Here is a 16,244-nt window from a genome sequence, read left to right as displayed (position 1 = left end):
CGAAAGATTGGACCGTTACCTCTGGAGCTAAATGGTTATTCTTCAGGCGTCACTTGCACTAAATCAGGAGTCCCGCAAGGAAGTATTTTGGGGCCATTTTTATTTAATATATACTTAAATGACATTGCGAACATGAATAAGCAGACTAAGTTTGTCATCTATACCGATGACACTAGCATTTTTTGTACTTCCGATAAAGGTACTGAATTGTTTAGCACTGCAAACTCGGTGTTAGCTAAAGTAAGTGATTGGGCAAAACACAATGGACTAATAATTAATAACTCGAAATCAAAAGCGATCGTTTTCCGCGCGAAATAAAGACTAGTTGCGTCTGAGTTAAGACTTCAATTAAAAGGTTCGGAGATAGATGTCGTCGACAAATTTAAAACGCTAGGGGTTATTTTTACAGAAACGATGTCCTGGAATAGGCACACTGAATATATAGCTTCGAAAATCGCGAGTGTAGTTGGGATTCTCCACACAAACAAATATTTCCTACCGAAAAATGTTATGATGCTTCCATACAACTCTCCTTTTCTGTCTTACTTAAGTTACTGCATACTCGTGTGGGGATCGACCACAATGACCGGTATGCAGAAACTTAGCCGACTACAGAGTAAGGCAGTTAGAATCATTACACACTCTGCACATGATTCTAATGTACAACAATTATTCCACAAGCTTGGCCTATTACACATTAAAGAGATGTATAATTACCACCAATGTCTCGCATTAATTCGAGAAAGGAGGCAAAATAACAATATCCTAAAAAAATTATCAAAACTAGCCGTTAAAGGTTCGTCAGGTCACTTCACAAGGAAAAGCGAATACTGGAAAGTTGGTTCCTGCGGAACAAATTGCGCTGAAAAAAACCCCTAAAACATCGCATTCCTTCGGTCTTAAACTCCGATTTGGCTAAAGATGTAGACATTCCAGCGCTGAATTCTAGGCAGCTTAAGAATATTTTTCTTCAGTAAAACACAAACTGTATGCAACCGCAGTTCATATTGTATAATTTATAAACAGATGTGTTGTTGTCAATTCTGAAGTCTGATGTATTCCTTTTTCGGTAACCATGTGCACTGCTATATGGAATAAAGAGTGATCATTGTTCATGATGGCGTACATTTACTTTCCCTAGATTTTTTTTAGTATTATGCTTTGTTCCCATGTATTGTTACCACAGACATTTCTGTGTCAAAACGACTCTTCTTCTGATATGCTTTTCTTGTTTAGTGTTTAGCTGTCAAGTGCCATCTGTCGTTTTCGTGTAGGGGCGCGAGGACCAGTCAAGGTGCGGTGGCAGCTTTTAGCCCCGTCTCCTCCCATCTCTTTTGAAGGAAAATAAAGTTTATCTTAAATAGTAAATATTATCCTACATTTATATAACATTAATTTATACCTTTCCAATATTTCAAAATTTTTCCCAAGAATGTTGGACATGGTGTATCGTAATGCGACTGTATGTTAATGAGTGGTTGCGTCATTAGTAATGGAATAATCTTTAATGAACCTCGTAACAGAACTCACAATGTCGCAATACTTTCGCTTTCAAAGCACGTAAGGACTCTTACGCGGCCTCCGTATTTTTTATTTCTTCTCTTCATGAGTGCCAGGAGACCTGCCTTCTTCGTCGCTGCAGTTCGAAACAAGACGCACTGCAAGCCTAAACCAACGACAAACAGGGTTGGGAAACTCCTACAGCGCGAAAGTTTTCTACGCAACCTAGTTGTTAGCTCTCGGGCCCCGCGTTGCATCGCTGTGTTTACTCAATCCACTGCTCTCTCAATGCCTCTCCTGGTTTTGTTTTTTGTTCCTCGGTGCTTCTGAAGAGTCGTACAGAACTGTCGCAAGCAGTGTGAGTCAGTCACTTCAGAAAATGACGCATACACAAAAGAAACGCCAAGAAGCCTAGAAAGGCGGGATGAAGTACGGCCACCACCTGTGCAGCCGAAAGAACGCATGTTGGCGCGTCGATTAGAGCGAACCTAAAGGTTTTCAGCGTTCCTTGTTGGGGCTAATCGATAGTAGCACAGCGTTCTTTGGCCGCTGGAGAAGAGGACGCTTTGTACGGGAAGCTGAAAGAAGACCATGAGGGCAGCGGTGAAGGGTCGCTCGACCTCTACATCTCTCCCTCCCGCGTCTTTTTCTTCCTTTCCTGCGAGCACTGGCGGCGCCAGCGCCTTCTACAACGGGCAATACTGCCTTCCTTAAATATTTACCGCACCGCTTTTCGAGACTGCGAGCATTTTTCTGCGTGTCCATATAATCTGATTTGTTGTAGGCGGCTGAAGTTACTAGTTAAGCAGACTTCTAGTTCGTTTACCCCCCCCCCCCCCCCCGCCCACTTTGTTGTAGGCGGGTGAAGTTACTAGTTAAGCAGACTTCTAGTTCTTTTACCCCTGCCCCCCCCCCCCCCCCCCCCCCCCGTCCCTCCCTCACACTCTTCCAACCAAAAAATCCTCGCGCCCCAAATCCCTTGTGTCTTTACTTTCTCTTATTTCCAAGTCCGGACACCCTCACTCTTTTTCTTTTTTTTCTTTTGCTTTGATTTTCCTATCTGTTTTGTTTAGTGGCCTCCGCTCCTTTCCGCCGACGGACACGTGTCGGAGCGAGCGCCGCCTCCTTCGATTATTACGCCGCCCCTTGCATGTGCAACTCTGGCTATTTCTCAATAATGAAGCGTCGATAGCGAGTGCTCCTGTTTTTTTCTTTCCCTGATCTTCCTTTTTTGGCGACCACATGCACGACGATGGCGACAAGCAGCTGCACCGAATAAAGGGAGGTTGTTGGACGCAGCTCATTTATCCGTTCCACCGAACGTTATTCCTCTGCGCAGGACTGCTGTAGCCAGCTTATCCTCTTGAAGCCCTTTTTCACGACACTGCAGCGCTATGATTATATAGTTAGGGCAAAACACACTCGTGCGGTTCTTAAGAAGAAGAGATAAAGTGCGTTTTTTGAACAAGAAAATATTTATATGAGAAAAAACTGGAGAGGAAACCGGCACCGATGTTGGCGCCTCCTGCTCTGTTGAGAATGCAGGATGTGCATACTTTTTGCGGGGCAAAGATACTAGAATGATATATCAATGCGCATGACTTTGCGCAAGCGATAGGCAGACGCCAGCTTTATACGGCTGTTGCTCACGAATAAAATGGAGTCGTGCCTTTCGCTGAATCATCACCGAGGAATACGCGAGATTCACGAAAGGAAAACTGAAGAGTAAACTGCACTCTTTAAATAGAACACGACTTTGAATTATGGGAAGTAGAAAGTGTATTGGCTTCACAAGGGCGGCGCCTGGTTTTGAAATCTGTTACTATCTAGACAAGAATTTTCCGATTTCCGCCACAACAATGACCACCTCTCCCATTCCCGTTAGTAAAGAAGTTTTACGTAATTAAATCAGGCTGAACGCTTTTAATTTTCGACTAAAAAAGTGTCAGATATTCATGATTGAAATAGAACCCCTCCTCCTACGACCACCTCCAAAAAGGGCCGATAAATGCGCCCAGAGGGGTAGTCAATGCAGTTCTTTCGTCACTGCGATTCCTGCGCACAATCATGCAACATTGATGGAACGCGCGTAAACCTGCGATGCAGTGCCGATAAACTCACTTGCGATTGAATTCCCCTCTCCAAATTATTAAGACAGCTTCATCACAACTCCTCTTGTCCTCTAACAAGAGAACACGCAAGTAAAGAAGCCAAATATATTTACTTTGTACAAGCATTGCGATTCTCAAGGCGACAGCTGTCCGCGCTGTATCCCTCCCTTTCCCCTCTTACGTTTCATTCGCTCGGACAGTCAGGACGGACTCTTCCTTCAAATAGATGGCTGAGCGGTGGTGTATGACGCATGCCACTCACAACCCCCTCCCACACCCTACGACTCTTTACTGCACCCTGCTACGTGAACACTCTCAACAAGTGAGTTGAGTGAACATGAGAGCCGCCACTGCGACTGAATGTAAATATCGCTGACTGACGCTGAGATTAAAGTTGTCAGTCAGAGATCTGTCATGTGGCTCCCTCGTCCCAACGTTCACGCTGGCGCTCTCAATTGTAATCCTACCGACTAGCCCTGAAGCATTCCATTTTGCTTTTTTCACCGCAGGCATGCTTCTCCTTTGCGGTTCGCTTCTTCCTGGCTCTTTCTCACGTCCTCAATCATCGTTTCCTAGATGCTTTTTACGGCTTCTATGTCCGGCTGCGCATGAGTTCCCGAGCTGTCTTGAGATGGCTTCCTGCTGCCCTATCTCCGCCATGCACCACACGCGAACTGTGTACACTCTTTGAAGAAATGGTAATCATTAGTCTCTTTGATAACATCTGGTCAGCCTCGTCAACAGCCACCTCTTTCGGAGGTATAAATTGGCTGCGTCTCGTCTTAAGCCTCGGTGATAGTGAGAGCTGCCTCCTTGACTGCATGGCCAACACGTAACGACATTGACACCAATCCTGACTGCAAGCTTCGCTTCGCAAATGATGAAATGAACGAAATTAATGCTACTCTTTAAATTCTCAAGGGGAATAATTAGCTTGGGTTAGATTTTGGAAAAACACAAGCTTAGGGGTGTATCAGAGATATCAAGACAAGTCAGCATCCCATTGAAACTAAATTGCTAGACATATCTGGCCCAATTACAAACCACTGAGAATGATATGGACACGCTCGATGTCGTTGAGCATAGCCTTTCTACCGTACAAAGTTCCAGTCAAGATCTGACCTCCCAGCAGCCTGCACTACAGTCTCGCACGGGCGATCTCGAAGATAGATCCAAACCTTACAATGTAATCTTGCAAGAAATCTCCGACGCACAGGAAACACGGAACCAAACAGAGGAAGATGCTTTTCTCATCTTGATTCCCTTCCTTGACCCAAGTTCATCAGCCTCATGTATCGTGCGTGTAAACCGCATGGGCTCCTTTTTAGCTGCAAAGAGTCGCCCTTTCTTCATATCATTTTTTCACTTAAATTAAGAGATAAAATTCTAACTTCCATGATACGCCTTAGAATTACAATATTTTCAAATCTGACTTTTTCGCACCTGCTATTCGCCTTGCGAGGGCTTGTCGAATCTGAAAAACGGCAGCGTTAATCCACCAGGTTTTTTGAACTACGCCACAATAGACTCTTGGTTAAAAATAAATACCACATCTGCAACGCGATCATTAAGAGCATTCAATTTTAAACCATTCCTGACCCGGTTGCCTCGACGGCTGGCTGGCCGGCTGGTTAAGTGGTTTTGCTGGCTTGTTTGCCGGGCTGGCCGGTTTGTTTAGCCGGATGGTTCGGCTACCTGATTTTGTACGCTCTTTGACTGGTGTAGCAGACGTATACGTAGTGCCACGGGTTCAACTGCAGTAGAAATCCGGTACGTAAGATTCAAACACGTGCTCATTCCCAGAGCTAGCACGCACAATCGGTATCTCCTTCTCGGGCATGGGCAGGCTAAACCACTAGTGGAACTAATAAGGTCATGAGGAAGCGACAGCAATCAGAAACGAAGTTCATTATTGCACAGGAAAACGCACGGTAGCAGGTGTCCTTTTGAGCGGGCCTGTATATTAAAGGTTGGAACGAACTTAGACTTGCCAGTGAACAAAAAAACCAAGATGGCGCGCGACGTGGCGCCAAACCTTATTAGTAGTTGAATGAACAGCCCGTTATTTGCGCTGTAAAATTGCGGAGGTCATGTCGCTTTACGCTTTGTGTCTGTTGTGTTTGTAGAAACAGTGAAATACCTCCTTAGGCTATCAAAGTGATCCTTTAACGCGGTTCATGAGCGCAGAAAACCTATTTCTCGTTGCAACATCCGTTTCTGCGATGAAAAAAACTTACATTGCCTGCAAAAAAACAAAAAAGCAATTATTGGAAGTGTAACGTGACATAGCTTCAGGAGCTGACCTTTTCCATGAACCTGTTTGATCCCGACTCACACTGTGATTTTCTGTTGAATAAATATTTCTATGCTGCCAATGGCAATGCAGGATGCTTCTCTGATTTTGAAGCGCCTAGTTTTGCTCGCGCTTTCCTGGGGGCTTATTTTTGTTGTGCACAATAAATGACAGAACTTAGCAGGAAACATCTGGAAAAAGGGAAGCACTGACAGTCTGATAGGGGCATCTTTACTTCCTGTTATGTTGCAGCCCTAAATACACCATCCCGTCATATGTGCCTTTAACATGCAGTTCCGCCTGTGGGAACCAAGACAATATCTTCCTAATCAGGCGCTCATAAAACGCAGAAGCGCGCTATAGATATCTCCACAGACATCGGCCCTGGAGGACCGGAATCAGCGCGCCCGGGACAAAGAGCGTAAGAATCGAGCCGCAAATCTAGTTATGTATAATAATAGAGCGTCGGTCCCGAAAGCCTGGTATCTTGGTGTGACTAATTACATTGGCGCGTGATGCCTCATGGTGGTCCCAGCGCATCAGTCGGCCCTGGTTACCAACCACCGATGGCCCAATTTACTCACGAACACACGCGCATAGATAGATACGGAGTCGGGGTTGCTGCTACCAACATCTGAGCCCACATGACAATTCAGATGGCACACCAGGATCGAGTTAGTACAGCCCGAGCCCAATCTTTCGGTCCTGTCGTGTGCCTGAGCGCAGTAGTCGGAACGAGATGCTCCGGCCTCGGCCGCCACCAATGAGACGGTGTACCGAGGGCAAGAGAAAATACAGGGGAAGAATGAGGGCAGAGTGGAGGTGCCTCGGAACCACGGAGTCTGCCATCCCGCGCCGAGTCTGGATTTCATTACCAGCGCTAATGAACCAATAAAAGGCAGTCAGGCCTCCCCAGACGTAGAACTGGCCGGGCTCCGCCAGCGTTCGCGGAAAACAGCTTTTCTCTCTGCCTCCTCCGGGATTATATTGGCTACAAAGGCAAAAAGCCCCTTGATAGGGAAGCAGGCGGCGCCTCGCTTTGGACTCGAGGAGAAAGAAAAAAAAAGACATAAAAAAAAGACAAACTCTTCGCTAGACGGGATCCCTCTTCGTCGTCTTTCTTTCCTCGTGTCATCTTCGCCACCCGCATTCTATATTTTTATCATTTCGCGCCACTCACACAAATCCTGAAGCTTCCTGGAGACGTGCTTGCTGCCCTAAATACGACACGTTCACTTTATTCTTTTTTCTCCTGCCCCAACGTTCACTACCCTTTTGTCTTGTACTAAATCCACGGTACAGGGTGTATACTATTTCTTTACCTCTTCCTCTCTCTCTCTCTTACTCTATCTGCTTAGTTCACAAGCATCAAACTAAAGTTAAGTATTCTTCTCTAAACTGCTGAGGTGGAAAAAATATGTGCTTGCTTTCTCATTTTTTCTTACAAAGCAGGAAAACGAAAGTAGGAAAAAAGTGTGCCTTAGTTGAAACTCAGTGGTAGTGCTATAAAATTAAGGCTTGCTTTTCGGATGTCTATGAAAGCCAGGATTGGTGTTGTCAAACTGTTAGCTATCAGACTCTTGCACTTTCTGTTAAGGAACACATGTTTCTTTACTCGGGCAGGTCCGCGGTGAGAACTTTGTAAGATTTTTAGGAACGAGGTGCTCAGTTCCACTTTTTGTACTTCACAACAGCATTGTGACCGAGAGAGCGCGCTAATATTTAAGGACATAGTTTGCCGTAAACGTTGTTGTTGTCTTGTATTGCTGCTCACACATGGCAATTTGTTTGCTGATTTATAAAAAGCGGCGTTTTTTATATTCATTTAGGTAGAAAGCTAGCTATGCATGCAAAAGCCTGTTTGCTAGAGATGCGCAAATTGCAGCGCGGGAAATTTTACACGTTTCTAAGCAACGGTAGTCTAGAAAATTTGTGACGTGAATGCATCGCTGTATTTTGCAATGCGTGTCGCCCGATACTAAAGTTTCGTGGCCGGATCGCGTCTATTTGCTGCGTTGAGAGAAATAATAACTCTATTATATACAACGCAGTTGCTGTCTCGCAGCAGCTTCTGCTGTCTCTGGAAAGATTATTGACATGCGCGAAAATGCAGTCTGTTGTTCGATGCAACGCTAGCAGCTTACGCCTATTGCTCCCATTTTGTGTTTGACAACCGAAAATAAATCAGTGCCAACGGTTGGCTTTCAGCGGGTTCGTTGTTCAACATTCAAAAGCCTGGAATTGCGACGAACATAGAGTAACTTCCCAGGTATAAAGAAGAAGGGCCGAGATCCGGTGCTTATGTAACACATGCAACATGTGAAGAACGGCAAGGTAAACTGGAAAGAATGTGAGCCGTCAGCGTGCCGCAAACTAATTGAACCGAATACGACGCGCACATATTTCTAGGTGACGCAATTTTTTGTTTCGCAAGAATCCTATTGACATTACTGCGCGGTGAGTTACAACAGAAAGTAGCGCGACCATGCAAGCATTCGCAGAAGGAAGAAAGCTGCGTGCGCTGTCCCGTTCTCAGCCGTGTTTCGTCATATCGTGCATGGTTTCTCCATCTGAAGCAATTACGCGGCGCGGGTTGTCGCTGATATTCACTGAATTTATTGCGCTGTGCGAACAACCCACGCATGACTTTCTTGGAACAAGACTGGCCCAATTCTTCTATCTCTTTTTCCTTCTCGAAAACGTTGCAGGGAACAGGAGTTGCAGGAAGGTGGGTTCGCATCTTTCTTTTCTTGTCTGTGGCAACACAGCAGCCCACCTTGCTGAGGCGAACTTTTTCGTTTGTTCTCGTGCGACTGTCCCCCAGGCGACCTTTTGAATGCCAAGTTTTTCGCCGCGGGCACTTATTTGTGTGTTCGATTCCCTCACACTATTTTTTTTCCTATGTGCATCTTCATCGCTTCGCGCATGTTCTTAAACTTCTTTCCTGACTGTCCAGCAATACCGGCGCTGGGGGAATTGGGAAAGAGCTGAATGGGGAAAGGCTTAGATTATGAAAGAAGAAGACCGCGTTCTGAGAGCACAAAAATAAAAATAAAGAACGGGAAAAAAAGGGAGTGATGAAAGCCTCCAGAAGAGCCCTAATTGAAGGCGGAGCGCTAGACTCCAGCGCGTCCCTAGTGTGCGTCACAAGTTCCCAGTCCTTCTCGGACAAGATAGAAAATAGGTCGGTCTCTCTGCATCTTCATCTCGCGCCGGTCACTGAAGCTTGGCTTCCACCACGCTGTCTCCTTTTCCGCCCTTTCCTTTCTTCGTCCCTCTGGTGAAAAGCACTTTCATTTGTCGCCCTTCTGTCAAATATTCAACACATGCGTACACCTCCGATGGCGACGCAAGGCTGGAAAGTGTGAGAGGAACGGGGTTCGAGTTGGTGAGGACACTCCCCGTATACAAATGCGTGCGTAACTCAAATACCTGGATATTTCAGCGTCAGTGGTGCTTTGAGTGTGCGGAGCATTCTTGTCAGTCTTCGCCTTTAAAGTGTTTGACCGAGAAGGTTTTTTAAGCATGAAATGCTTTTAGCCCCCGTTGTCGGCAGTGTGGTGACGTCACGCCGAGACCAAGAGCCATCATCCGGGCTCTGAAACGAGAACATCCGGGCACCGTACGAGACTTAACGAGATTTAACGAGACTCTCTAAGCCCTCCTACGCGACCGGCATGCAAGCGCCGGTTGGTCTCCAAAGGAGTCACAAAAAATAACTGCTGCCAGTGCCTTCTAAATGTTTATCAAGATATCAGTCGCTGTGCGTTTGATAATGCACGGAATTATAATTTCTGATTTCTATTAACGCGTGCAAAAAGCACATAAATGCCACGATACACTTCGTTGTCATACGTGATCTCTTAGGGGCTTCGCTCATCGAAGCAAAGCCGCGCAGGCGCACAGGGGCCCGGGGGAGAAGCGCTGCGTTCAAAGGGCAAGGCATCGCGCCGAACGGGTGGTGGCGTTCCTCCCTTCCATTACGGTGTGGCTCGGGTGTCCACCGAGATGGCAGAGAATTACTGCGCCATTTCCTTTCCTCAAAAAACCTTGCGTTCAAATGGCAAGGCATCGCGCTGAACGGGTGGTGGCGTTCCTCCCTTCCTGTACGGTGCGGTTCGGGTGTCCACCGAGATGACATTAGGCCCGTAAACATTTCATGCTTACTCTACTCTCGGTTACGGGAGAGGTTTTATATCTGCACGTTTTCCAATGATCTGACTGCTATTCCAGTTTTTGCAACTGAAATTCCATTTCTTTCAATGATTACTCCATCTTCAATTCCAATTCCAATTTTAATTCTAATTTCAATTCCAAATATTCTAGTTGTAATTCCAATCCGACGTTTCACATACCAATTGCAATTATTGAAATTAAAATTTCAATTCCAAATTTTCCGATCCTTTGGCTGCTCACTGACTCCTCCCCCCTAATCGCGGCGCACCTGTGCGCACGGAGCTAAAGCCGCTTTACTCTGAGCTTCCTCATTCGGGAGGTCACGGAACCTACTCCTGCTCCTCATTCTCCTCCTTCCACCCCTATTAAGGCGAAAGCCTTTAATGCCTCATACTGTCGTTAGCAGACGCGTCGGCAGCCATGTCGACAGACGCGTCGGCAGGAGTGTCGACAGACGCGTCGGCAGCCGTGTCGACAGACGCGTCGGCAGAATTGTCGACAGACGCGTCGGCAGCCATGTCGACAGACGCGTCGGCAGCCGTGTCGACAGACGCGTCGGCAGATTCGTCCGCCTTTCGGCGTCACTGCTTAAAAGGCTCAAGGTTCCAGCATGAATAAAGGCGCATCTAGTGAATGCATGGGCTTCATAAATAAAATAAAAGGAGTAAAGCCAAGAAAAGAAAAATAAAAAATAAAAATAAGAAAACAAACAAAAATAAAAACAAAATAAAAATAACATGTGAAAATAAAAATAAAAACAATAAAATTAAGAAAATGAGCAAAAAATAAACAAAAACTATGAAAAATACAGAAGTAAATAAAAACAAACAGTGGCCAGGAAACGCTTTCGCCTTGCAGCACTTTAGAGAGCCAAAGTGCCCCCTGAATTTTTTACCCGGACGGACAGACGGACGCCCAGCGCCATATTCTATAAGCTGTCCACTTTCCGCTGTCCATTTCACGTCCATTCGGTCCCCTCTCAGTGGTCCCTCGGACATACCCGCGGCTCTCAAGCGTCTGGGCCAAGCGGCGTGGCCTATTGGGTGGTTGGCGACCGCGCCTCACCATTGGCTGCTCATCGCAGTCAATGGCTGGCAGTGGTCAGGTCTGGTCGTCCATTATTACATCTCTTCTTAAGATGACGATTCCGCATTCTTCAGCATTCACCTCTCCCCTGTCATCCGTAGGTAGAATGCGTGCGTCTTTTTTTTTAATTCCAGCTGTTTGCCATTGGGCATAATGAAAAGGGAAAGAAAGTTATAAAAAGGTTGGTTTGGTTTGGTTTATGGGGTTTAACGTCCCAAAGCGACTAAGGCTATGAGAGACGCCGTAGAGTGTAAACAAGCCTCGCTTAAAAAGCGAGTCACTGCAAGCAAGTCACTGTAAGCGACGAACAACCAAGCTGTCCTCACTGCCCCCGAGCAAACTTTGCAACTGCAATATAATCACTGAGACGTAGTTTTAATTCACTACAACGCTTAAGATAGCCTGCTTCAAGAGCTGCAATGACAACAAACGACGTATGGTCGGTTATGCGGCGGTTTGTATCATGCCTCACGTGAACTAAACGCACCTTACACGTCGTAGCTATCGTTCGCTTTACGAAACCGAAGCCGAAACAGCATGAGGGAATAAAATCAAGAATACCACGAGGTGAAACGTGTGTACTAAGGTCTAGCGCATCATTTGAAAGAAGAAAACATGCAACTAAAGGAACACACTTGGTCTTCTTGGTTCATATTAAAAGGGTAAAAGCGTAGCGCAAAAAAGACGAAGACTCAGAAAGACAGACAGCTGTGTGTGTCTATTTTTCTGACTGTTTTCTGTTTTTTGCGCTAGTTTTTACCCACTCAAATAAAAATAGGCGTCTGTGGTCCTTTACAGCTCAATGAATTGCTAAAAATACGAGGTTTACTTGTCAATATCGCAAGGCCATATGCGGAGCCTCATATATGCATGCTTACATTTTGATACGGGAAAGAACGCACGGCGTACGGCCTTCGCCGGCTGAGTACCGTGTGCAGAAGAAGAGGAGGCGCGGAGGGAGCGCGAGGGAGCGAGCACGCGCAGAAGAAGAAAATGATTGAGCGACGCCGGTCGGTGCTTCGGTTGCTCTTCGATCCCAAGGGTGGTTTTCTCCCCGTTCCATATTTTCGGTGGCAGCGGTGGGACTCTCTCGCTCATCATCGCAGCCTCGGTCATCGCAGCCTCGGTCGTCGCAGCCTCGGTCGTCGCAGCCCAGATCATCGCAGCCGCGGTCATCTGAAACACGCGGCACTTGCAGCAAAGGCCAGCGCAGCCACCAACCATGGACTCGGGGCCCAAGAAGAAGAGCATACCGTTAGTCACCGACGAATGGAGGCTGTGGGGCCCCGAGGACATGGTGCGATGCCCGTTCGACCCGTCACACCAGGTGCTTCGAACGCAGCGGGCCAACCACATGCGCTTCTGCACGAGCAGGATCAGTGGCAGCCAGCGCGTGACAGGGGAGCCTCAGCTGCCGCCGCCTGACGAGAACTGGGAACCTGACATCGTCCCTGGCCAGCCGGGATATGTGCCACTGGCGTCTCCACAGCAGCCAGTCTTTCGCGAGGTGAATAGCATGAGCCATTCTGAAAAGAAGGCGTACTACGCCGAACTGCTGAAGCAGTACAAAGGTGCTCGCGGGGAGACAAGTCAAGAAGAAGACAAGGAACCGAACAAAGACGAAGGTTGTGCGTCCTCCTCGAATAAAACCGCAGACTGTGCGTCCTCTCCCAAGCAAGTTGTCGACTCCGCTTCGGCATGCGGCGTTCCGCCCAGCGCCGCCACAGCCATGGACGCGATGCGCAGCGACAAAGGGGAGGTGTACCGCAGCAAGAGCACAGTACGCCTGCTCCCACAGCAGCCCATCCAGCCGACACTGGTGGCCCCAGTTCATCCCCAGCCATCGATGCGAGACAGCGAGGAGGAACAGCTAGCCACGTCTCCCGAAGACATCGCCGCCATCAACCAGTTGCGGACGCTGCTAGAGACGATGCAGGTGGCCACTAACTACGACCCATACGCGGATGAGGCATCGTATCAGGCCGCCGGCAGGGGCTCGGCGATACCAAGGGCTTCCGTGCACGGTTGGATCGTGTCGCCGGACGGCCAAGGAGGCATCTACTACCAGTCGCCGCGGGGCCGCGGCCGGCCTCTGTACTGAAAAGTGAGCGTCCTTCTCTTCAGCCGGCCCCTGGCGGATGGTCCCCTTCGCAGCGCAGCGTGGCTTTGTTCGGAAAAAAGGAAACGAGCGCCCACCGGCAAACAAAATTGTGTACAGGCAAGACTTGGCAAATATTGGATATTAGCAATATTGGATATCAGCACACGGTACTCGGCCGACATACTATGTATGCATGTTTACAGAGCATTGTACGTAATCTGTGTCATGCTGTACCCGCGCATAAAATTAATCGACCACCTATTGCGGAAGGTCACATAAGATTGATCACAACGTACTTTACTTTCTTCTAAACTATTTCTAAGCGAGATTAATAGCAGCGATATTTAGGCAATGTTGTAATATCGCGAGATATTAGCGAAAATTGAATTGCGCGTTATCAAACGTTACGTGTGACACCGCGGGAATGCTACGGCGGCGTCTATGACTATGACTACGTTGAAGCTTCGGCTGGACCAGTTTTTTACTCTAGAATGATTCTCTATGAATGGTCCACAGTAGCTGCTATTATGCGCAGAACTTTTCTCTTAATTTTTTATTAAACATGTGATGAAATTTTCTTTTCTCATGGTTTTTTATTCATTTATTTAGATATCCTTAGGGTCCAGAAGGGCATTAACTAGGAAAGAGGGGGGGGGGGGGGGGGTGAATATGAAGCGAAGTTAAAAAATTATTCAGAGTATCGGCATTTATATCAATACAATAAAAACTAGTAAAGGCCGCATGTATAGGGGAGCGAAAGAACAAAAAAGAAAAACTGAGCTCAGACACTGACAGTCCGATAAAAACATATTGTTCCAGATAAAAGTGCACTGAACGCGAAACGTCTCGTGGGAACACTTTTGTGTAAGTTTTTTTATAAATGCCATCTTTTTTTTTTAACATAAAAAAAAATGAAAAGCACCTCGCACAATGCTCAAAGTAATGAAAAAATGTTTCCATAATGCCTTCACATTCGAAGACGGAGCGGAGCGCTGATTGAGAAAAGGAAAATTGGCAAAGGCAACGCTAGTAGATTATGAATCTCATTGACCTATTGATGGTACAAGACTGGAATTCTAGTATTTTTCAGTGCCAGCAAAAATTGGTTTAATTTTGTGCATGTGACCTGAGCGCGATTGGAGGTTATAGGTATATGCACAACAGGCAGAAACTAAGCTGGCACTCCGACCATCTAGCTAGTTCGTTTTCCCGCACTTGAGAATAATGAACTGATAGACTGCTGCGATTCTGACTGAAGATAGCCGGGTCCCGTTGGCGGAGGTAAAGGCATCTCAAGTGTCGTAATGGTGTGACTGTGGAGTTCCAGGGCTGTTACCCGGCAAGAGCACCAAATATAAGACGGGGGTTTATTTGAAGGAACTGGGACGACTTTAGCAGCGGTGGAAACAGCCCTAATCCAGACAGATCGAGCACAGAGACACGCGACATCAATGCCATTGAAGTTCATGTTCAACTTCGTATTTGATGCGAATGTGCGTCTTTTTCTTTACCATATACATATTGATGTCGCTGAAATAATCACAAGTACTTGCTTTCAAGTTGCTATAGACCAAGCTGAAGAAGTGAAGCGCAAATTTTGGCTAGCTGGTACCGACCTTACGCGTTCTGAGCTAAAAAAAAAGACATTACGAACAGAGGTGGTACTACTGATAACTAAAAGCTGTATAAATATTCATAAAGACAAAAATAAAAAAATGTCAATTTCTCAGGCGAAAGGTTCGCCAGCAGAAAAGATTGACTCTTGGAATGCTCACATTTGGGAACCACAGGAAATGATAATGAATAATTTCGGTACTGCGCACTGTTAATTGTGGCGTACTGTCCTATGTACAATTAATAAAGGATATGTGAAGTCTAGAAATGTGGAGCGGGATCAATGCTCAATCAAAGCTTTCGACTCAAACTGACCAAAAGAGCAGTCTCGATCTCGTGCAAAGCAGTAACAAGCACTCGTCTTTTTCGAACTCTTTGTCTTTGCTCAAGCGTGCCTTTATTCATCTGAGCAAAAAGCGCTGTAAATAAACCGGCAATTGACTTCCTGAATCCAATGCAGGACAGAGGGGAAGACATAAGGAATGGGAAGCGCGCACGATAAAAGCTCAGCATTTCTCCCACAGCGGCGTAAATGTATCGAACATTCCGAAAGCGAATTCTTTGATTTCGAACCCGAGAAATCTATAGTTCATATATAAAACCTTCCAACGGTTTGCAATGGCGACAAGGCACCTTACCACCTTTCCTGGCACACACAAATTTTGTTGAAAGGGAACCTGCGAGAGCTAAAGTGCATCATAATGGAAGAGCGGAACAGGCTCTCTTTGAAAGATGCCTCCGCCAATGAGCTCTGGCCGATGTAGTCACTCTTCCTTCGCCGCATGCCACTGCGCTTAGAAAGCTCGCCGTTTAAAGTGCGGACCGGGACCAAGGGAGAAGAGAGACCCAGAGCGCGCGTTATACACGTGAGCAGTGAAGCGAACCGCGCGACGATCTCCCGACTGGCCACGGGGGCTGCACGATTGCCGGCCGCACTTGAGCCTGCAGAATGCGTCTGGGCATTCCGCTTTCGAGATGGCTATCTGTGCTCGCGACAGACGCATTACGCGACTGCGCTCTGTGATGACAAATGGCCACGCTTCCGCCGTTCTATCTCTCACGCTCAGCGCGTTGAAGCGTCGAGTACGAGCCCCGCCAAATGAGTAGGGGCGTAGGACCCGAGCCCGGTGGCCCGCCTAAATGGTTTTATGCTGCGCGGTGAAATCCTTCTGGTAGATTTGTCGCGACGGCGCAACAGGTCAACTAAGCGCAAGCTTCATTGAATTATTAAATAGAGATGAGGCACACAGTCGCTCTCTCTTTTAAAGGGCCTTTAGTGGTGGACTTACTTCTGTTCTAGTTATGAGAGATACTGTGTCGTGTATTGCGTCGGGCTTCAAGAAGCGCGTTAATACAATGCGAT

General features: G+C 46.9%; 1 protein-coding gene across 1 annotated transcript; it reads left to right on the top strand.

The window, feature by feature from the left end:
• Nucleotides 1-12,062: 12,062 nt before the first annotated feature.
• LOC149342489 (uncharacterized) lies at nt 12,063-13,782 on the top strand. Its single transcript, XM_089542170.1, has one exon. The coding sequence runs from the start codon at nt 12,389-12,391 to the stop codon at nt 13,265-13,267; it is 879 nt and encodes a 292-aa protein (XP_089398296.1). The 5' UTR covers nt 12,063-12,388; the 3' UTR covers nt 13,268-13,782.
• Nucleotides 13,783-16,244: the final 2,462 nt, after the last annotated feature.

This window comes from Amblyomma mixtum, chromosome 5 (assembly GCF_055824585.1).
Source record: "Amblyomma mixtum isolate Tamu chromosome 5, ASM5582458v1, whole genome shotgun sequence".
Taxonomy (NCBI): domain Eukaryota; kingdom Metazoa; phylum Arthropoda; class Arachnida; order Ixodida; family Ixodidae; genus Amblyomma; species Amblyomma mixtum.
The sequence above is the reverse complement of the archived record's forward strand: the minus strand, read 5'-3'. Positions and strand labels throughout refer to the sequence as shown.